Source organism: Anser anser (assembly GCF_964211835.1).
Source record: "Anser anser genome assembly, chromosome: 2".
Lineage (NCBI taxonomy): Eukaryota > Metazoa > Chordata > Aves > Anseriformes > Anatidae > Anser > Anser anser.
In genome coordinates this window covers 56,296,783-56,320,509 of record NC_139721.1, presented here as the reverse complement: position 1 = coordinate 56,320,509, position 23,727 = coordinate 56,296,783, and the positions used below count along the sequence as shown (strand labels likewise).

The 23,727-nt window shown below is 48.6% G+C and overlaps 1 protein-coding gene across 7 annotated transcripts in view; it reads right to left on the bottom strand.

Annotated features, from left to right (window-relative positions):
* The window catches only part of LDLRAD4 (low density lipoprotein receptor class A domain containing 4), a 291,353-nt gene that overhangs the window by 14,242 nt on the left and 253,384 nt on the right, over window positions 1-23,727 (bottom strand). For 5 of the 7 annotated variants that reach the window (XR_014580824.1, XM_083827164.1, XM_083827162.1 and 2 more), the window contains one exon: window positions 5,710-5,864. Coding sequence is in view for 6 of the 7 variants with exons in the window: in XM_083827164.1 (XP_083683290.1) it covers window positions 5,710-5,864 (155 nt within the window). In the remaining variant the exon portion in view is untranslated. Of the gene's footprint in view, window positions 1-5,709; window positions 5,865-8,625; window positions 8,885-9,126; window positions 9,389-23,727 lie in introns of those variants that run through there. The other 2 variants (XM_083827167.1, XM_083827165.1) reach the window with 2 other exon arrangements.

The window sequence follows — 23,727 nt, the reverse complement described above, 5'->3', positions numbered from 1 at the left end:
AATGTTGTGATTAGGTTTTGAAATAACAGCGTCATTTAATAAATCCAGCTGGGCGATTACTTAATTATCTTGTGGTAATGATCATTTACGTCAATGTTTAGAACTTAGGAGACTGGATAAACCCACGATAACTTGCTTAATTTATATTTTACGAGGATTTACAGCCTCTAGAATCAAACAGTTTAGGAAGACGACTTTCCAAGGCTGCTTTTAATCACTGAGCTTCCTGGAGCATACGCTGTCATCCAACCTCCATGGTTCAGCATCTGCACATTGACAGATGGGAGGAAAGAAACTTACTGGAAGATTTTTTAATTCAAGATTAATTTCAGGTAAGAATGTATGCTCAGTAAGGAAAACTCCTCAAACTGTAATGAAGCAAGACAAACCCATACAATCACAAATTTGCTTATTTACTGACTCCCTTAAGGAAATTTTCAGGTGTGTTTTTTTTTCCCACTTTTTACTTTTTGACAATTAGAACTCTGCCTGAAATGGTACTTCCTGGGAACAAGTCAGTTTTTCACTCTCTGAAATGCATTTATGGGTATTAAGAAGGTCCCTCTCTTCCCCCTAACTAAATTCAAATTTTACATATACAATTTTACACACATATATATAAAATAATACCCCTATCTCTTTTTCGCAGGTGAAGTTTCAAATGGCAGTGCAGTTTCCGATTTTGGCCCTAGGTGGCAGTGATATATTACAGCACATTTAATCAGTGCCTTGCTCGAGGAACACACACAGGCCCGTTTCTCCCTGCCCTGCCTGTTCTCAGAGATGCAGAGCATCACAGCTCTGAAGATCACAACACTTTCCCTCCCTAACATGAGCAAGGCAAAACTACTGCCTTGTCCCTAACAGAACAAGAGCAAGACTGCTCCTTCCTTTATAAGTTTTTTTTTTCCTCCCAAGGGCAGGAAAGGTTACAGCATCTTGCAGAATGGCACACTACCAACAAGAAGTTCAAGAGAGATAATTACGGAGAGAGTCAGAACTCTCACTCTTATTCTGCCTCCTGACATTTACAGCGGTTATTTCTGTTACTTGATGCTTTAAAGTCTTTATTTCCCCAAGCTCACAGCACTTTGCCACCTGAAGTAATCATTTCATGGAAGTAGAGGAAATACATATTATTATGCTTCCTCCTTGATTTGGAGATGAAGCAAGCTGCCCACGGTGACACGCTGAGTCAGTAGCCACCAGGAGCCGGCGCTCCTCGCTTCTAGCCCTACCTGCAGACTGATGATGCTGCCCTTATTAAAGCTGTTCTGGCTTTTTTGTGGTGGACTTCAAAGAGCAGCATCCAGCACACGCTGTCCCTCCTGGCAGGCAGGAGAACACGGTGCGCGTCCCGTTCCTGTGAGCTGATGCCTGGTGCAAGGGAAAAGTCTGGCCAAGCAGGGTGTTCTCACCACCTACGCTCCCTCCTGGCCACCGACTGGGCTCTTGTTGACACCGGGGTTTTCTTTCCTTTGCACGGTTGGGTAAGAAAATGAGAACGGGTGGGTCGGGCACGTCAGCAGGGAACAGAAGCAGCAGTGCTAACGCTGGTGGGGCAACAGGCAAGACAAACATTTGCCATCTCCAACAAATCCACGTAGCTGGCAATACTGCCGAGTATTTTCTCTCGCCCTCCTGCTTTTCCACTTTCCTTCTGAAAGAGCTGTTCCGGGCAAGAGCACGGTGCTTTTACAGCCGTGCTGCTGGATCTCAGCACTATCAATGCCGGTCCCATCACAAGCTGAGCAGCCCTGGCGGCGACACTGCCCCTATTTGGGAGGCAGGGATGCAGGAGCTGGTCGGGGCACGCATCCTGTGTGACGGACATGGGCGCTCCGCCGCCAGGAGCGGGGCTGGGGCAGCCCGAGCATTTGGTACTCCTTCAACATCGATTTGTAAGAGAACAAGACGTAAAGAGAGAAGCTGCCAGGACGGGAAGAAGGAATCAATTTAGCAACATCAGAAGCTCATTAAGCGCCTCCCTGCGAGTCACTTTGTTAATCAGCTTTCCCTCAGCATCCCCCTGGAAATCACGGGTGATGACACCCCGAGTTAATCACCAGAAAGCAAGATTTATCTTGGTTTTGTCCCGGCGAGGAAAAGACTGCGCTGGCAGCCGCACGTACCTCCCCTGGGACGCCAGACGGTTGTACCCCATGCACAGACGCGCCGCTCTGGGGCTGCCACACGGCTCCATCCCAAAGCCCTTGGCGCTGCCGGTAACATCCCCGTTCCCGCTGGAGAGGAGGCACTTCTCCAGCGACGGAGCCCCGACCCCCTTCCCGGTCCGCTCCACCCCGCACAGCCTTCGGTTCCCCCTCGGCGCCACGTGCCAAACGCCAGTGGCTTGGCCGGCAGGGGGAAACGTTCAATGTTTTATGCAGCGAGACACAGACACCACTCAGTACCACACGTCCTCACTTCGGGTCGCCACTCAGGCCGGCACAGCTGGCGCTCAGCTCGCAGTCGTCTCCCCCAGACCCGTGTTTCTGCTGATATTACAACCGTGGTTAAATTCTGCCAAACAAACATCGTGTGTTTTAAGGGTCTGTATGTTTTAATATCCACACCAGGAGATGGGGGGGCTTGCCCTGGGAGGTGAAGGAGCATCCTCAGCAGCACCACGACAGGAAAACCCAGTATTTCTGAGCCCTCAAGAGACTGCTGTGTCCCAGCTGTGGGGCTGTTTAAGGCCTCAGCACACTAGTCATGGTAATAAAATACAGACAGACCAGGGAAAAGACTGGAAGGTGGTAAGACCCCAGAAGGGATAAAAAGGAGGGGAAAACAGAAAAGAAAAAACAAGAATTGAAAATGGAACTGATGGGCACGCAGAAAAGCACGGCTACAGAACACGAACGCAACAACTACATTTCAGCATGCACTTGTTGAAGACCAACTCGCAGATTTTCTGGGACCAGCCCCTTTTCTGCCCTTCGAGTGTTGCTCACACTTGGGATTCTAGAGGTATTTCATCTTCTTTTTAATGCTCTGATTTCTGAACAATGAGAATTTCAACCTCTAGGCCTTTTTTTTTTTTTTAAAAACAAGAAGGAAGTTCAGCCAGATGAAGAAGAAACCCACGAGCACGTAAGCACATGTTGCATTTCATTATTTCAGAGCCCTGACCCCACAAGTTTTACAGGTGTGAGGCTGGTGATAAAGGCAGCAGAGAATTCACCCGTTCATTTCTGTTGCACTTGTAAAAAGAAGTAGAATAAATGAGATTGGCAGTGGGCGAGCTGGTCTTCAGGGCAGCTGCAGCTCAGCTGTTGGAAGGCACCCTCATCCAGAAACAGGACGGGCTTGAGGAAAAGGCACACAGCTGAACGCAGCACAGGCATGAAGGGAGACAGAAACAAAACAAAAACAACAACAAAAAAAGGCCCATCTGAATAAGAACGGGCAGATCCTGTCTCTGGCTACGCCTCTGCAACCTCGGTCAGGCGAGGGGTGGTTTCTCTTCATAGTTCCCTGCAGGAACCAGCTAGTTCATTTACTGGTTTTGTTTAAAAAAATACTGCTGAACTTCCCCTGTTTTCGTTCACCGTTTCTCTACCGACAAAAGGCCTGAGTCAGAATGACATTCCCTCTACGCATTAGTGGTTAATAAACATTTAAATCCATTTTCAGAGTCTGCACACCACAAAAGGCCCGTTCCCTTGGAAGAAAACCCACTTCCCATCAGCACTCGCATGCAGACGGAGGCCTGCCTGGTTAAAAGGCAGGTGTATTTTATAAGGTACAACCTACCCCGTGCCTTACAGCGCACGCTGCCTGTTCGCCTTGTGCAATCCACTCTGCTTCGGACAGCAACACTGGACTGGTCATTTCCAGTTTCACATCACCAGCCAAACGCGCCCGTTCCCTGCTCCTCACGCACTGTGCGCTGCTTCCACGGTTTGTGCTGCTAACAGAGCACGGCTAGTTTCCACCAGAATTTCCTTCTGATGTCTAAGATGAAGGAAAATTCAAAAGTATTTGGTGTCTGACCTCAGAGACTGCCAAAGGTCTCTTCCCCGCACATATGACCTTTTTTAAGGATGGCTTCGGCTTATCAGAAACCAAGATGAGTAACAGCGATGACAAACCCACATCAGACAGTTTCCGGAAGAATTAGTAACCGCTTCTTGCCAAGCGATTACCAATTCCCACAAAGTCCTCACTTGACTGTCACCATCGGTACTTACAAGGGTGCCATCAAACCGAAACTGAGTCAGTGTTTTAAAGATGATTTAAGAGCAGTTCTGGATACTAAAGCGGCTCCCGAATCCCCAGCGTCAAATCCGACGTCCTTATTTGCAAGAAGATGATGTTTCCTCCCTGGCTTCCAAGAGGGAAGGCGCCATTCACTCTAATAACAGACAATACTAACGAACCATACACAGGAAATAATGGGTTTCCTCATGCATTTGACAGCTCGCTGCCATTTTAAAAGATTTGTGAAGATGAAAATGTGTTTCCTTTATCTCAAATCATGTCATTTTAGCTACTTGTAGCGATTATAGTTAACACTTTTCAGACAGAAGTGTGGTTCTTAAATTAGTGTGTCCATTTCAAAAAAACTCTCAAATTAATCTAGTCAATTTTTCCAGCCCAGAAGAACACAAGGTTACGGTTTCGCAAGCTGTAGTTTCATCTGTAACTAAATTAGAGCTCGACACACCTGGTTACCAGAACGATGGGCACCAAGGCTGCCTCCTCCCGAGGAGACGGCTCCTCTCTTTCCTGCACAGCCTCCAAGGTGTAAGAGTTAAGTCACCTCAGCGAAAGTGCTAAAAAGCAACTGGTTTTCAGCCAGATTAGCTCCCTGAAGCACCTCCTCACGTCCCTGTGATACGGAGCCCAAAGAAGGAGGTTGAAACACACAACCAGGATGGAAAGAAGGGTAAGACAGTGGACTGAAGAGTGGTTTAAACTATCATGGGACTGTGCCTTCCAGTTACAATCTCTTTTTTTTTTTTTTTTTTGACAGCAGTAAAAACAACCAGGTTGCCAGGAATTCAATCCAGGATTCAAAGCATCAAAAAGCTACACCCAGCGCATCCCACCCAGCAAACTTCTGGCTCCCGAGGCAAGTTACGAGCCCCTTTACTGCTGGGTTGACTTGGGACAGCCTTGGAAAATCTAGACGGAGATTCAGCCTTAAGCCTCTGGCTCCCTAACAAGACATCTTAGCTACTCCAGGCCCCTGAGGAGGATCACTTTCCTAGCATTTTCTTGCTGCTCGAATGGAACATAAACACGGCGCTCTCCTGGGCAGCTACTGGTCTAGTGTTTTGGATCCAGCAAACTGTCACTGCAGCTTCAGAGAGCAGTAATAGTGGTAAAACTCCAAGATATTAGTAAATATCTGAAAAGTCACAACACAAATGTCAGTTCTTCATACCCCAGGTGATCCCCATTTAATCCCCTTCCATTTCCCCTCATGCCACAGCAACAGCAGCGAACAGGATGCCACACCTGAACTTCCAAACACGAAATGAAAACACGCTACATAGAGCACAGCAGGGCCTAAGAATACTCAAAGGCAGTAAATTTTAAATTTACATTCTAATTTTTTCCACTGACAAATCCAACGACAGTACTGAAACCAACATTGGAAGTTTTTCAGAGTTGTGCATATCAGAGCTTCTCTGCAGGCTTGGATGCAGACGAGTACAGCACGAGGAAAAGGGATTTGGTAGAAGGGTTCGTACTCACCGTCTGCAAAGTTTCTTCCTGTCTTCTGCTTTGGCTCTGCCGGTTGATAAAAGAGCGTGTCGAGAGTTTGTAATGGTTCAACAAGCAGATGATCACTACCACCATAACAGTTATAACCACAATTATAATGATGATTTGAACAAACTCCAGTTCAGCTAAAACAAAGAAGAGAAAAAGAAAAAAAAAGTCAGTCACAGACAGAATGTAATTCATCAAAGGAATAGCCCGAAAACACTCGGTATTTCATCAGAACTGATGCCGTCCACTTTGCAAAGTTTTGCAAAGAAAATGATGTCCTTAAAAGTATGAAATGTTTCACTTCTTGGCATTGCTAATCAATCGGTATGAGTGACTGCAGGTCTAAGTTGAGAAACTTCTGGGTGATCCTCCATCGCTTCCTTTACAGGTAATAAATTCTTCAGCATAAACAATTCCGTTGGGTAACAAAAAGCAGAACTAATTTTAAAAGCCACCTGCGACACCAGCAGAGGCCAGAGGGCTCTATATGCTTCAAAGCAGAAGTCACTGAGAGAGGACTCGGGACGCTGTATCTAGTGCTTCAGTGATTGCTATTCCGCTGCTGGACTCAAACAACAAAACAAAAAAAGATCAGGAAGACTACAGCAGGGAAAACTTTTCTTAATTTTTATCAGCTAAATCGTGTGAAGACCTAAGTCAAGCTGCAAACAGCCTTTTTCTCCTTTTGGACCTACACCAAGTGCCTTCTTTAATTACTTACTTCTCTCCAACTAGAGTAAAATTAACTTTTCTAGGACACTCCCATTCAGCTAAGTGTCTAAAAAAAGAGTTCTGGTACTCAAAACCAAGACATGTTCCACCATGGCTAAAAAGAAACCAGGGTCTTAGCTGTCGCAAGAGATACGATTACAATTAGCGCCGTCAGAGCCCATCACCTTATCAAAAGTCCCCCCCATGCACAAATACTGGGTATATTTAGAAATGAGTCGCTCGCAGCCACTCTTGCACCCTTCCAGCTCTACTGGAGCAGCACGGATGAGCAATGTACGGGAAGAAATTGCCCTTTGGAAGTTACAGTCATAGATATTTCTATGGAAACTGCGCTGCTCGCCGGGGATGCTCTCATCTTGAGAGACAACTCCAGTCAATGGGAGGAGGTCTCCGGTTGTCACGCAGGTAAGAAGCGAAAGCAGCAGCAGGAGTTGCTCAGTTCTCAGCACTTTGCAAAAACGACCCTACTTTTGGGCACCAAAACATGAATTTGAGGGAACCGATATCAAATTCCTTCCTCTCAAAAGCCAACAAGAAAAGAAAAATACCAGAGAAAAAAAAAAAAAAGAATAAAGCCAAAGCAAACATCAGGGAAACCAGCTTGTTCTCTCTTATCTCCTTCGTTTGTAGTCATCCTCACCCTCCTGTGCAATACCAGTAGCTGAAGCTTACGCAAACAACTATGAAGCCGAGCTAGAAAAATGTCCTTCACGCACAAAATGCAAAACCACCCGTGGCGGAGCTAAAGGAAACCCCAAGGCGGTTTCGTTATTCTCGGACTCCTTTCAAACACTGTGACCACCACCACTTACAGATATTTCCTTAGTCAGCACTTTGCTCTGCTTTTGCCATCGGCCCCATATCAGCAACAGCCACTTTTTTTCCTGAGTCACTTGAGATGTCACCACCAAGAGATCCAAAGGCAGGAAGCACGAGAATCAATCAAAAGCAACCCCCCAAAACAGTGTTGAACTACAAAATCAATTTTTCCTGGCTCAAAAAGCACAGAATACAGGCTTGCCACAGCCGACAACTGCTGCAATTCAGATTCTCAGGCTACTCAGTACCAAAAAGCTTCTGTACCCCAAACCCCTTTTTTCCCGGCTTGGGTCCACGCAATACTTCAGACTGGAAGTTGAGAGAGTGTTGCTAAAGGGCAACATGCAAAGCGAGCAATGTTGATTTAGGCTTTCCTAGAATGCAAAGATCACTGGAATGACATGTTGCTTCTGTATCTGCCAAGGGCAGAGTCTTCTAAATTTATCGAGGTCCCAGCGTTTCGGCGGTGGGGGACAGCACCTCTCCTTTGGAAATCGGGGCTCAGGGCTGTCAGCGTTTCCCTCCGGCGAGGGGAGGAATCACTTGGAGACGCTGTGCTAAAATGCGAACATATATTGGAATCGCAGGAGGATTTTCCAAGTTCAGTGCTGCACTGCAAGCACGAAAACGCCACAAAGCATCCTGCTGATGTTCAGGAGGAGGGGAAGACGACATTCACCCTCTTCTTCCTCCAGCCCGGTCCTCCCCCTAGTCACTAGGTTATTATTAGGAGAAGAGAAAGAGCAAAAGACACGAACAGAAGCCGTCTCTGTTTGCTGGCACCGCTCAAGGCAATGGGAACAGCTTCTGACGGCTGCTGACACACACTTAGTCACTTGGGTCCCTCGCCCCCCCTGCCGCACGTGTGCCGTGTATAACAGCCCTCCCAGCCCCGGCGCTACCTTCCAGAAACGTATTTTTCCTAATAAGGGCTTTTTCCATAAATAAAGCTGGGGAGAAAGCAGGGGGAGGCCAGGGGGCTGGGGCAACGAGCCAGCTTTACCTCCCGGTGCCTGCTGCATGCAGGCTGTGGCATTTACGCCAGGTTTCTTTTCCGGGGGGGGGATTTTTCCTCACAGACGCACAGCACGAAAAAGGCAAGGGCAGAGTTAATGAAAACGCCTTCCAGGGAAAGTAAGGCAAAAAGAAAGCGGGGAAACGGCTTGTTACGCTATAGATATGCCCGCGCTGTCCTATCAGCACCCCCACGCGAGGGGACGAGGAGCTCCGCACCGCCACCCGCAGCCCCCCCCCCGCCTGCCCCACGGCGAGCCCCCGGGGGGCTCTGCGCCCCCAAACCGACCCCCCACACCCCCGCAGCCGCCAACCGAGCACGACCGGGGGTACCTCCGTCCGCCACCAGCTCCCTGAGCCGGGCATCCTTCCCCGCCGTGCCGTTAAGCCGCTCGGCGGCCATGCTCCCGGCCGGGCCCCGCATCACCCGCCCGCCCCGGGCTCCATGCGGCCGGGGGGAGCCGTGCGGGGGCCGCTCCGTGCCTCAGCCCGGCCCTGCCGCCGCCGCCGCCGCCTCTCCCGGCCCAGGGCAGCGGCGGGGCCCGGCCCCGGTTACCGGCCGCCGGCTGCCATGGGGCGGCGGGGAGCTGGGGGGGGGGGGGAGCCCCCGCTGCCCTCGGGTCGCGCCTAACCTGGTGTGAGCGGGCTTTGTCCGCACGGGGGTAATTGGGGAAAATAAAAATAATAATTAGAAACGACGGGGAGCAAAAATAAGGTCCATCGCCGCCGCCCCCATCCACACACCCCCCCACCCACCCAGCCAGCCACCCCCACGCGAGACCCGCGGGCAGCGTGAGCGAGCGAGGGGCAGGCGCGGAGGGTCGGGCAGCTTACCGCGCCGCTCCGCTCTTTAAGCCGCGGCCGCCCGGCGGAGCCTCCTCGCCTTCCTCCTCCTCTTCCTCCTCCCGCCGGCTCCGCTCCCTCCTCCTCCTCCTCCTCCTCCTCCTCCTCTCCTCCCGCCCCCGCCCTGCCGGCGGCCCCGGCGCCGCTCGCCTGGGGGAGCCCGCGGGGAGCCGCGGCCGGAGGGGAGGGGAGGGGAGGGGAGCGGGGCGGTGGGCACGGGCACGGGCACGGGCACGGCGGGAGGCGGGGCGGCGGCGGCCGCTCGCCCCAAAATGGTGGCCGGCCCCTCAGGCCGCCCCCTCAGGCAGGGCGCTGCCCCCGCTGCCCCGCCGGGCTGCTCCCCCCCAGGGGAAGATTTAAAAAAAAAAAAAATAGAGGGGGAGGGGAAAGAAAAAACGCCAGGGATTTCGGGCTCCGGTTTCATGCGCGTCCTTGGCAAAACTCCCAGCGGCTGGCTTCCCTTTAACCCCTCTGCCTACCCCGGCCCGGCCAAGGAGCCGCTTTTTCTGGCTGGTTTTCGGGCAGAGCAGTCCCCAAGCCCGGGGGCAGCCACAGAGCAGTGCGGTGGCCGGGACTTACGGGTGCCTCTGGCCGCGCCGGGTGCAGGAGCAGCGCAGAGCCCAGGAGCACCCGCTCCCCAGAGCAAGCGCAGGGATCACCCAACGCCCTCCACCTCACGGGTTTCCTCCCATACCTGCTTAACCCGCAGGGCCAGCCTTCCTCCGAGGTCCTCGTTATTTCTCCAGATCATGGAGATGGCCAAGCACCCAGCAAACACTCAGACCATGGGGCCATAGCCACTGCTCCCCACACACCTCACATCTGCAGACCAACCCCATGGACCAGTCTCAAAAAGACAACCCCTTGACTCAAAGTCAAGGAGAAAAAGCCAGGAGGAGAGAGGGCCTCAGAGAAGTGATCCCGCTTGGATGTTTAGAGTCTTCTCAGTTCTTGAAGGGCATTAACCCACAGCACAGAACAACTGCTTTGGCAAGTTCTCCGTGTAGAGAGACGGGCCCGCTGCATAACCCACTCCTTTCCTACCTGCCAACATCTGTTTAATAAGATATTGTTGCACCGGTGCAGGCAGAGTGACTGAAAACTGGCTACAGACTGCTGTATCCATAGGCCAAGCAAGTGCTAAGCAAGTGCTAAGCATCCTCAGAGCAATGTTTGGCTCCTGACCTATTTGTTAAGAATTTATCATCAAGTTTCAAGTTTCAAGCCCTGTAGGAGCTGAACAACGGGGCAACAAGTGCCAGATCTCCCATCAAAGCAGGTCCATGGGGACCTGCTTCCTTCTCGGATTGCCTGCCTTATCGCAGAGGTTTTACCCGGACCTAAAACTAGCACGGCCACGCTGGAGAAAGAAAGGGCTGAAGCTCCCCAAGCAGGCTGCGGTGTACTGAGTTGCAGCGCTCCTCCACAAACCATTACAAGTCTAGCATATTAATGATAAAGCCGAGGGCTGGTTAAACTGGGTAAGTTTTAGGTGAAATTTTATCAAGCCTATAATTGCTGTTCTGCTTCCTATCTCCTCGGTCTTCACTGTGGAAACAAAAAACTCATTCTGGAAGCCACAGGACCCAGACCTGCTTTTTTATTTTACTAATAGCAGAGATGGTAATCTCTGAAACAGAAGAAAACACAGTCAATCTTCAGTGACCAAAACTGGGCAGACACCGTTTCGCAACATGACTTTCCCATTTACACTATTTACCCTTTTTTTTTCCCTCTGCTACTCTGCAGACATTAACGACTATACCAAAAGGTACAAAGCTGGTGAAGAGTAAGAGAAAAAACATGGCTTTGAAACTGGAAAATACGGGGGTGCTTCCCCCTGCTCGCTGCTAGCCTGTGTAGGTCACCCCCCTGGGGAATCTGGGTGGTGTGGGGCTGGCCACAGACGAGCGGATCAGCTCTGATCTGAAATCGAATGGCTTGCTGCTCGCTGGGTGAGCGCACGGAAAAGGGAGGTGGGAAACAGTCGTGGTGGGACAGAGCGGGAGACCAGCAGAGCCCTTCTGGTGGGGGCTTGCGCCTTGGCTGGCTTCAAGCAACCGCAGACGTGCACCATGACTTCCCGTGCCCCCAGCTCTCAAGCTGCCACCTCCTGGGGTAAATTTTCACCCTTTTGGTTAAATCTGCCGTTTACAGGTTGAGTTTGTCGGAAAAAGTTTCTGAGGAATGACACCACACCAGGAAAAGTAAAAGTGCCTTTCCCATTTGCGGTGAATTCAGGTAACTTACGTGCCTGCACATGCACACCTAGATATATTATGTCGTGTTTAATGTGATTAGGTGCAAGGAACCAAACAGATGGGAGCAGCGTGGAGATTAGTGACGCAAGCGAAAAGAAGCAAGTTTTGGGGAGGGATTTAACGCAGAAGAGGAGAGTGTTGAAGGCCTCTGAATTAACTTGCTGTTAAAGCTGTTCTTTACTCTGCATTAATAGGAAGGATTGTGAAATTGATTTTTTTTTTTTTAATCACCCTTTGCAATCCTCAGTTAAAGATCTGCCTCCAAATCTTGTTTCCTAGAAAAACCCAGCAGTCCTTGATGCGCACAGCTAGCCACACAGCCCACATGCTCCATGTGCTGGCCACGCATCCGGTAGGTTGTTTTCTTGTGCTGGACGCAGGGTTCAGTCCGGGACACAGAATTATAACATGCTGTTTGAAAAGTAATCACATTTCAGCCCTGACTATCCCCGCTTTGTTTACACTGGCGAGTGACACCATCTACTCGTGAGCTATCCCCACTGCAGGTCTACCCGTCCTCGCACAGGTAATTTACAACCGTCTCCTCCGGCAGGGTTAAATGCTGCCGTGCTGATCACACCCTGGCCCTGTTTAGCCTGGAGACCGCGCTGCTGGTACCTTCGATGCTCCCATGCCACTGCTGGAAAACAGGTACGGGATTTCCTAGCACTTCCTGATGCACAAGGAATGGGAAACTCTGGGCACAGGGTTTATGATCAGCACAGGCTGCTCAGACCATGGAAACAGCCCTACAAGGGACAAAGAAAACAGGTGGCCGAGACCCAGATTTCCAGGCAGGTACCCGTTACGTTGAACACTGCTATACAGCAACTTCCACTTCTTTTAATCATTGACTACCTCAGTCCTCCAGTTAGCTCTATTAAAAACTTGGGAACCAAATCAGCCATGTTGAAAACACCACAACCCCTTCAGTCCTTCATTTTTATCGTATTTCATAGCTTTTGGCTTATTTTGAGCTCTAATCTAACCACTGGTTGTAGAAATGAGCCGTTTAGGTAAGAGAAAACAGTAAATTAAGGCAAGAAAGGGTCACAATGTTTTTGTTTTAATTCTACGGTTATTCAAAGTTATCCCAACAGCAACTGCAATGAAGTATGTGTACCGAGCTCTTCTGAGTCCCAATGGCTGTTTCCAAACAATTTTCAGCAAGTACAGGGAAAAATCCTCCTTCATTTTATATATATATATATTTTAGCCCATTCAAACAGGAGCTAGAGGAGATGCACTAAGGACCACATTAAAAAGCTGAGAGATCACATCATGCATTATCTTACCATAGGAACAGATGAAAGTTAAACGAGAGACAGAATTAGCATGGGTGCTAGAATCCATGCATATGCAAGAATCCACCTCCAGCACAAAACTGAAAGCCCTGTTGTAGAAATATAGGTTGCTAAATAAGCTATTAGCAGTATTTTACACACAGAAAAGGAGCGTTCATTCTTCCAGGAAAGCCTGCTTCTCGGGGTTACAGAGAGTCTCCTGCCAGGTGGATTATTCAGTTCATAAATCTCGATTGCCAACATACTCCCTGCCAGCCAGGAAAAGAAAACAATGGGCACTTGGCTTCAGATTAACAGGCTATCAAGATATTTCAGTGCTTTCTAAGGTGTAGGGACAGACTTCAAGAAGCTGTATGGTGCAGAAACCCGTTCAGATCACAAGAAAACCCAGAAACTTTGGGTTTAAAAAAAAAAAACAAACACAAGTAAGGGCAAGACATAGAACCAAGACAAGAAGGGAAAACTGAACCAGGATAACAACAAAGTGCAGAAAATACAAGTTGAATATGATGAGCTCTATTTTATTTCTGGCATTAATATAATCAGATGGTTTAGAGAGATGAAACTATGCCTCACTGATGTTGCAGTCTAGCGCCTGAAAGCAACAATGAAGACAGGAACCTGGAAAAGTGGTATCCAAAGAAATTTGGGGGAGAAAAAGAAGCAATATAATGCACTAATTGAGGTCAGTGATGCCAGAAACTGTTTTGAAAAGCCCACAATGCCGATACAAGCTAGTATAAACATTTAAAAATGAGTAAGGGAAATACATTGGATACTGAAAAATGGGTCTATGAGCAAAATCAAGTAATTTTCTTCTTACACTTTCATCCTATGGTTTTGTCATCGTTTGTCTTGCAGCATTTGCATACATGCTGTCTGGATGTGTAATCATAAGGGAAATTAACCCTGGATAACCCCATGCGGCAGCACATTTACAGATTTTGCTGCAGAGAAAACAACTCCAGGAATAAAATTGGGGATGTTCAGACCATCGGAAATCAAGTGAGTCACACACATGATAGGTCTGAAGGATGGGAAAATCTCTTTATGAGAACAGGCCATTAAACATTACAATCGAGCATAAAATTGCTCTGCCACAGTATTTTGTTTTATTTGCGTTGTTAAATTTCTTCTTCTAACAATAATGGATAGTTTATAGCACTAATGATTTATACAAAAGGAGCTGCGCAAATGAATCCCAAACGGGCAGCTTCTTTCCTAAGTATTGTAGACTCAGTTTCCTTCAGCGTGATCGCAAATCAGTGACTCACACAGATTTCGCATCTGCCTCGGGATACAGTGGCGCAGCTTCTAATGAGGTTTCATGATGGATTAAGGTCCTATGGTGCAAGAGAGGTGTAAAAACTTAAGCAAATTAAAAAAAGCATACTGCATATCCACCAATTTCCATGGTGCAATAACCATAGATGCTTTGCCATTAACAACTGTTACCACTGAAACCTGTATGACTGTTTTACTAAGTGCATTACTTCTGGCTTAAATGAAAATACATTGTTTGTATACAGTTCATTTATGTCCATGCACCCAGACACATTTTTCGCTAGTAAATCAATATAATTGATCTGGAGAAGGGGTCACAGTTTAAGAGTATTTAAATTGGTCTGCAAAACACGTTCACTTCACTTGCAATGCACCCCAAAAGAGGATGGGGACTGAGATTTTTAGCATGCACAATGATTGGGATTTGCTATGGCTTATCGCCCACCTTATGATATAACTGAGTGTCTTATTCCCAACCACCAGCACCCCAAAACTGTTAGTCAAGTCCCTTCAAATCAGAAGAGGAATATAAAACAACGTTGGGATAGACTTAGATCCTATCTTTACAGCATTTCTTTGACCTCTGAGTCAACACGCAGATATTTGTGAACTCCCTCAATTCCAGCAGCTTTCAAGAAGCCACCCAGTTTGCAGTACAGTCTTGAGAACTGACAACACTTGGAGTAAGAACCAGATCCAGTCAAGTCTTCTCAGGCCAGCAAAAGTGAGAACAACTGCGGGTATTATCTATTCAGCTCATGGGGAAGCATCAGGAAGCTCCTCATAGCGCACTTCTCTTCTGACTAATGGCCTGAGCGAGTGCAGACGGTAATCCTCACATAGGAGATGTGAGGCCGGAGACGGAGAGAAAGTCCACAGAGAATCCCGCGGTCTCGGGATGCTTCCTGCAGGTTTTCCATAACCACTTGGCAGCAACCAGAAATGTGAAGTGGAAGGATACTGGGAAGTATCCGCGTGCGATCGCTGCTCTCGGTTGTGTGCTTTAACGTGCCATCACAGGCGTTCCTCAGCAAACAGCAGCGCTTCCCAACACGACATCTCAGAGAAAAGGGGGAATGAGGAGAGCGAGCTCCACGCTCGGTGGGAATCGCGTTCCTCACTGCTGCCTCTGAGCAGTACACCTTTGGGTAAAGACCCAGCGAAATGACAACCGGGCGGCAGAAGCTACCAGGCTATTTTTACCGAAGCAGAGTGTTTCATTTTGTGTAAAGGCAATAAAAATTCATAAGATTCATGCTCTGCGTTTAAAGAGAAAAGCTTGGTAATACAGCATGCAGACCACATGGTTTTTAACATTACCATGAATGGTCCACATTCTTCAGCCTTCTGACATGTTCGCGGGGATGGTGTTTACACTGACTCGTTCATAGTACATCATAGCACATTTTAATGATTCAGTTCAGCTCCGACAAAAGGAAACATCTGCCATAATTTCTTCTTTCGTGAACTTTATCACGATTAAAAATCTGACGTTTCACCAGCCTGCGTGCCAAGCGAAAAGCACGCCAAGTTCGGCACTTCCCAATACATACAAATGCATGCAGCATGAACAGCTAGTACCAACAGCACTAAGCCGTCACTGACTTGTCAGTTCCCACCACAAAAGAGAAAAAAGATCACAGTTTGTGGGCAATAATTTCATAATCTTGATCTGGTTTCCATATGACACAGTACAAGAGAGAGAAAGCAAAAAAAAAAAAAATAGAGAGAGAGAGAGAGAATGCTTCACAGCTCTGTGTGATGACAGCATTGGATTTCTATGTCTTGCCCTATTGCAGCCAGAAAAATATTAAAGCAGCATGTCAAAACTGGTGTAGCTTCTAAAAAAAACGATTTCCTAACATCACTTGATGGACAGCACCCTAGCAACGTGATAGGAAGCTGGAATCCACATCTCCTTCACACAAAATGAAGCCGGTCCCACCCAGGGCCGTGGCAGTAGCCCGTTTTTGGAGGAGTCAGCGGCATCTCGCGCCTCGGCGCCTGTGCCCTGCCCCTCTCTGCGCCCGTGCAGCACTGCCACTGAGCACGACCTCACCGAGTCCAGCCACCACACGCCATCTTGACGCCGGTGCCGTGTGAAATTTGGGCTGCTCGGCCACTTCCGATGACGACACAGAAGCTCCTGAATCACAAAGGTGCGTTGTCCGTGCCTGTCCAGCAGCAAACGGGCAGGTGCCCTTCGCCAATGAGAAAAAGGCAGGCCCCAGACAGCTGCAATGGTGTTTTTCTGTGTGCGACAGCAAAAAGCAGAATTTGCTTGAAATCTCATCAGACACACTGGGAGCTGACAGCTAATGCATCTTACAGTCGGTTGGCTGGTATTTTTGGACGGCAGGCTGCGTTTCAAACTACTTCATCGCATGCTCCCACTCGGTACGGCCGTACATCTGACACTGCAGTGATTCACCAGCAGCCTTTTGGTGTAGTCCACTGACAGGATACTGTTACACCCCCTTTGGGTGGGACACAACCTTCTGTATGAATTTCTTTGTTGAGCAAAATACCTGTTTTCAGGGTCACAGAAAAAATGCAATGTGTCGTGTAAGATCGTGCATCCACACGCACGCACAGACAGTGGCAAAGGAGTACGAAGCACGTTGACCCGTGCTCACGTCCACCCATGACCCGACGGGGGCTGCAAAAGGACTAATGCTTCGCGTTTGACAAGATTGTATTTTTTTAGTTAAAAACCAAAGCACGGCTTTCACGTGTGATGCCCTGCCACCAAGACCCGCGTCGCGCGTTTGTGCAACAATCTGCAGGCAGCCTTGGCTGCTCACCCATTAGCTGGGGAATGAGGGGCAGCTTTACCCGCCGGGAGACAGGCTATTTTTACCACACTTAGGATGTGCTGTCACAACAGCAAATCCCAGTTGCAGATTTAGCAAAAGCACTAAGGGGATTTGTCCGGGATTTCAGGACGCCTGGCATCCTCATCTGCATAATAGCTCCGAGCAGGCTTTTGGCCATTCACAAGTCCCAGACAGACGACCGGGGAGGCTGTGTGGTGCTTCATGAGCATGGTGTACACGTGGCGTGTGCGGGATCTGGGACGTGTCCGGGATCTGAAGCACGCTCTGGCCACCTGCACGCAGCGTCTCGTCCTCCCTGCACACCAGACTTCACTGAACACCTGCTTGTATAGGTCATAAATATTACGATACGTGCACACCCCCGCGCCCGCCTGCATTGCCTGAGCACACCAGACCTCGGGGACGACACGTGCAAACTTGCTGTGGCAAAGACCCAGCCACGCCGCTCCTTCCCTCGGGCAGGGCAGCTGGTACCTCCCCATACGTCCTGTGCCACGGAAGCTGTGGCACTTTCTCACTCTGGGCAGTATCTTCTGGGCCTAAAGCAGAGAGTTATCCCTGCTTCTGGGTGAGCAGCTCAGCGTGAGGAGTTGTCCCCGTGCAGCACACAACATCCCAGAAGGTGCTGAGCCTCCGTCACCCACAGGTGAGCAGCTTCTCAACCAGGATTTCACCCATGTACCTGTTTTGAAATCAGACCTGGGAGATTAAATAAAGAAATGGAAATGTGCCTCCTGATCAGAAGAGCAAAGAACAAGATTTTAGCACAATGACGTTAACGTCCTCTGTTTGACATATTGGTGCACGCTCAAGAGAAACCACGTCCTGAAGCATCAGTACGGCACAGGAGCCAATTCTCCTGTTGATGTGGTCTCGACCAAACGTGGCGCAAACTTGTAATTATCCACGCCACAAAGTTCACACCACACAGCAAGAGCTCCCTGGTCCACCTCTGTTCTGGGGGACCTGCTCCCCTCGCTGCCATCGGGTCACAAAATGTCCTTGCAGGAGAAAGCCCAGAGCGTCCCCGCTGGCTGGTAGGCGAAGGTGGAGAGCTGTTGCCATCCAGTGCTGAGCAAGCACAGCAAGGCTGAGCTGCTGCTGGTGCCTCAGCGGCCAGATTTCCCGACTTGGAAACTGCATGTCATTGTATTAGCGCAGTTTTGCTAAATTAATTAGAAAAGGCACACCCATTACTGCGCTCATCCTGTTTTTTTTTTTTTTTTAAGCCACATCAAATACCTTCACCTTGCTGTCGATATGTGTAGTTTCTGTTTTACACACAGAAGACGGTGAGAAGGGAATTGCTCCAGCCAAGACCGTGCATATGAGGAGCATGAATCTGTCACTCAGCCCAAACTGGCTCTCAGCCTGGATCTATCCTTGTTTGGGCAGACTGCTTAGACATTTTGAATGCAAAAGGGCTGGGGCATTTTTCTTTTGTGTCCTCTCATATTTCCTGCTCTCAGAGCACAGACTGTAACTTTTTGTTCATTGTAGGTGTCTTCCTCAAAGCCAACTTCAGCCTGAATACCTCCAAAAAATTCGGGAAGGTGTTTTGCTTTGTTTTGTTTTTCACTTTTAGAGTCAAGAGTTGTGGTTCCAAGTGTTAAATCTCAGAACTTTGAGGGTCTGTTTTCTGCTTAAAAAAAAAAAAAAAAGTTCTTTTTTTTTAAGTGTGACTTTACATCACGTAAAGAACTATCCTTCCCAGTTTCCAAAATGTTCATATTTTACCTTTTCTGCTGTATTTCTTCAGTTAATACTTTATAATTCTGCCTATAACGAAGTGGTTTTAGTTTCTCTATTGCTTACACGTTTTGCCATTTCTAACACGACAGTACTGTAACCCATTTGTTTTCTCAGTGCATCTTTCAGCATCACTTGTACTTCACAGTGCAGATGTCTAATGCAGATCAAGGCAGGCACTGCAGTATATTCTGTTCCAAAAGATATCCCCACCTCCTCATTTGTTTTGCAACATGGCTATCAAAGCATTAAGTAAATAACATAATAGTTAGCATATATCCATTGTTTTACATATTCAGAATGGTTTAGTGATGTTACTTAATTTCTTCAAATGCTCCCCCTGCGAAGTAGATAGAGAGGCAATCATTTTATATGGAAGGAAACCGAACAGCAGCTACATAGCAAGTCAATGGCTAAACTGAATAATCCAATTGACAGCCCTTACTCGATTTCCAGAGACAGTATTAATCCCATTTATAAGGAAGAAACAAACAAACAAAAAAAGCGCAGACCACCTTCTGCAAACAACCAAAACACAGACTGAACTTTAATCACTTCTTTTTCTCCATGAGCCTCGTTGCTTGATCCAAAGCCCAGGTTCTCTCCCCTAACAGTCACACACCCACACGGCTCACTGGTCAATGCAATCTTCAAAGTTTCCCATCTTGAACAATTTATTTTCAGGAACAAAGCCTGGAAAAGGTCCAAAAACCCAGTGTGGGTTGGCAGCGGCTCAGGATGCTGTCTAGGTGCATCTGGCTTGCCCAACTAACAACTCTTTCCACTTCCTCCATTCCTCAGAGCGCATTTCTATTTTGCTGTACTGCAGGCAAGCCAGGCATTAATTTCTATTCCTTCATTTCTAAAAAGGCTACCAGTTTCTCCCACCAGATCCCCAGCTTTATGGGCTGTCAGACATTCAGATTTTTAGCTGGTGGCTGAGAATCCCATAGCAAACGTACAGTTTAGGATTTATGGCTGGGAAAACAATTTCCCAAAATATCTGCGTGAATGTAAGGCAGAGCTACACCACATTATAATGGTGAGTATTCGTGCTCAAAATGGAAGTGCTAAACTTCAAGCATGACTCCGTGCCTGAGACGATCCAAAAAACTTCCAAGCAGCAGGGCTCGCTCACTGCTGTGCAGGCAGAGCAGCCGTCTCCTTCCCTCTCCTCTTCCCCCTCCAGGTAGCACCACCACAATACGGATTTGTCGTTCAGCCCTGCTTTTTAAAACAAATTCCACTCGATGCTGCCATTGGGACACTTTCCCAGCTGCTGCCCTCCAGTTGTTAAATCCTGAAATGGGTCCCTCTGAAGATTATTACACTGATTTTTCATGTGCCGAAACACAGAGGGAAATAAACATTAAAGTGAACCTAGCAGTATTGTTCAAACAGTAAGAAATCCTCCCCTTCCCTCCTCCTCCTGCTTAAAACTGCAAAAATTAAATCCATAAGGGCATTTATAGAGAACGTCTTATTTAGGGAACAAAACAAAAGTGACTGACACAGTTATTTGTCATTGCTGGTAAATACATTTGCGCAGCTTACAATGTTTACCCTGGAGTACCGGCGGAAGATCCATTCGTGATGCATTAGAAACGAGCCTCAATGACAAACTTCAGCTCTCCGCTCTAGCAAAGCTGATGTATTGACTAGACAGGTAGATATTAGGTACTCTGACTGTCTGGATGCTATGGAAATCACGCTGCACGCATCTGACCATTGTCAATGGCAGAAGACAAGTACCAGCCTCATTCTTATTCTAGCCAGGAAAAAGGCCTCGTCTGCATTAGCCTTTTTACTGAAAGGCTGCCATATTTGTCAGTTCAGACGCATGTAAGATAAGCTCCTTCCCCGTTATCTAATATTTCACCAGGCAGTGGAAACGAAGGATAAGCAGAACCTAATAGTCTATGTGGGCAGGAGATCTTGAATGCTGTCAAGCTCAGCACAAGGCTTGGATGCCCGAGACAAGGGGAAGTTTATGGCAGAAGCTAATCACTTCATTTCGAAGAAAAAAAAAAAAAGAAAAGAAAAAAAAACACAAAAAACTCACAGGGATTTGGAGAAACCGTTATGACTTATCCTGACTATGCAGCAAGCCAGAAGACAAATGTAAAACCCTTAGTGCGGCATTACGCTCGGTGCTGCTCCCTCCCCGTAATGTAGGTACCACTGGGCTAAAATTGCAGTCCAGTCAAAGAGGATTGAAGGCGGGGGGGGGGGGGGGGGCTGTAAAACCGCTGCCTTCCCTGAGCGGCTGCAGGAAACAGACGGGCAGGCAGGGAGGAGCAAAATGAAAAACCAAATTCTACCTTCGTGGCGTGTTTTGGCACAGCAGCCACCAGGAAAGTCAAAAGCACGGTCACAGCCTGGCTTACATGAGCGCTCCCCCTCCCCAGCTACACAGGCTTTTGTGCTGCTCGACGCGGACACCACGGTGCTAAGGGGTTCTGGACAAAATCAAGACAGCCCGTCTCCAAGCTCACAGAGTAAGCACGATTTAACAGCGTGTCTGCTTAGCAGATACACCATCTCAAACAGTAGCGACTGTACAGCGGCACTACTCAATTTTAATACCCTCACACTCGATTTTAATACCCTCATGCGAGAACCAAAACATATTTCCACAGAAGTGCAACCCCCCCGTAAGCTTCTAACATCGGGACGCCCAAAATGGCCCAGAAAGGGTAAATTCAGCAGCGTAAACAGATTCCTGGTGTAAAGTCTGCGCTTATAACACCTCACGTGCCACCTATCACAGCTCTGTCCCTCCTGACCAGCCGTGGCCGCTGCCAGCCATGCCCAGTGTGTGGGCCCACAGTGTCCCCGTCCCGTGGCAAAGTGACACGCGGACGGTCACAGGAGGCCTGTCCTCAGCCAGCCACGTGCTCCCGGGCGTCAGCACTCGCTGTGCCCGCAGCAGAGACCAGCTGGGGAACACGTGTGAGGCACATGAGCCCTCACGGAAAACAAAGCCTCGCCTGTGTATATTTTTAGGCCTGGCAACCTCGAGGGTGTTCGAGGCCGCCTTTATCTTGGTGACAGCGTGCATCGTAGGGACCGACCCAGCCTCCACGTACAGCTGCCTTCACAGGGGCTGGCAGGAGGCCGTGCCGGGCAATGCCTCCCCAACCTGCTGGCACACGGGGGACAGGGCACAGGGTACCTCGTGCTTCACCTCCCCACCAGCCGCTGCACGGCGTGCTAAATCACACCCCTCCTTGGGGCTGTGGAGAATTTCTCTTGACTTTTCTCACATGAACCTTGTTTGTTTGTTTTTTAAATCATGCAGGGAATTAGGAGGTAGCAGAAACCACTGAATTTAAAATGATCTGTTTCATGTTGCTGGGAAAGAAAAGGGAACAGGAAGCAGCCAGGAACCGGTGCCATGTACGGTCTTGTAGTTGGCCCACAGAATCATAGAAGATCCCGAGTTGGAAGGGACCCACAAGGATCATAGAATCGTTCAGGTTGGAAAAGACCTGTAAGATCATCTAGTCCAGCCTTTAACCTAGTACAGACAAGTCCACCACTAAACCATGCTACTAAGTTCTACATCTACATGTTTCTTGAAGACTTCCAGGGATGGTGACTCAACCACTTCCCTCGAAAGCCTATTGCAATGCCACATGACCCTTTCAGTGACGAAATTTCTCGTAATATCCAACCTAAACCTCCCCTGGTGCAACTTGAGGCCATTTCCCTTCATCTTATCACTTGGTGCTTGGGAGAAGAACCCAATCCCCTCCTCGCTATAGCCTCCTTTAAGGACCATTGAGTCCACCTCCTGGCTGCACACAGGACCACCCAAAAATCAGACCGTGTGTCTGAGAGCATTGTCCAAACTCTTCATCAACTCCGGCAGGCTCGGTGCCATGACCACTGCCCTGGGGAGCCTGTCCTAGTGCCCGACCACCCTCTGGGTGCAGACCCTTTCCCTAACCCCCAGCCTGACCCTCCCCTGTCCCAGCTCCATGCCGTTCCCTCGGGTCCTGTCGCTGTCCCCAGAGAGCAGAGCTCAGCGCCTGCCCCTCCGCTCCCCTCGTGAGGGAGCTGCAGGCCGCCATGAGGCCTCCCCTCAGCCTGCTCTGCTCGGGGCTGAGCAAACCAAGGGGCCTCAGCTGCTCCTCATACGTCTTGTCCTCCAGACCTACCTGGAGCTGGACCCTGGCCCATCTCCATTTCTCTTTATAAACCAGTCAAACTGTGTTCAACTGGACATGAGTCCAGCTGAGTTGCTCCTCACACAGAAAGAAGGTGTCATACAGGAACTGCCCTGAGCTATAGACAGGGTCATCCCAGCAGCCTCAGTGTACTGGGAGGTGTTGTGGTGGGTGGCTGGATCACCACGTCCCCACTGACCACTGAGGGCAAGCTGCTCATCCCCTGGACACCTCAGCCAAAGGCAGGTCCCAGCACCCAGGCACAGGTCCTCTACACATCACAGCTGTGACCGAGGAGCACGGGGCAGCAGGGCTACGATGGCCATCCTCTCCACCCTGGGCATGGAGCAGAGCAGCGCTTGTGCTTAAGGAGCATTGATGCCAGAAATGCAAAAACGAGAGAAAGGCTATGGCAGCTTTTCAAAACGTTTTAGTTTCACTGTTCATTTCATAAAATGCAGAAGAGTTTTACCTAAAAACTGGGAAAAAAAATACAAACTGAAGGTCTGCCTTTACCCTTTATAGGCTTCCATCTCTGTCAGTAATTTTCAAACAAAACCATGGAGAATGTGTTCAGTTATCTGTTGCAACATCACCACTGGATCCCAGCTGCAGGGGCAATGCACCCTCATGTGCATCTGTGGTAGGAGTGAATGAAAAGTTTCTGGAGAAAAGTGCATTTCACGTAGCCATACACCACGACCTCTTCCTTCTACTTCACTTTCCAGCTACCGCTCAAAAGCTCACACAGAAATAAATAATCTTATTCTCTCTGCTTTTTAATATTCTTTTTGATATTCTTTTTTCAGTTTTTCTAAACCTTGATTAGACATACATGTCTACTTTAAAAGCAGTCTCTAGCAAGTCCATTCTCTAATGAAACAACTGGGGCAGAATGGCTCGCTGTTAATGTTACATTTAGTCATTAAAAATGTGCATTTGTGATTCTAAAAGCTGCTAGAGGCAAAACACAACAGAGAGATAC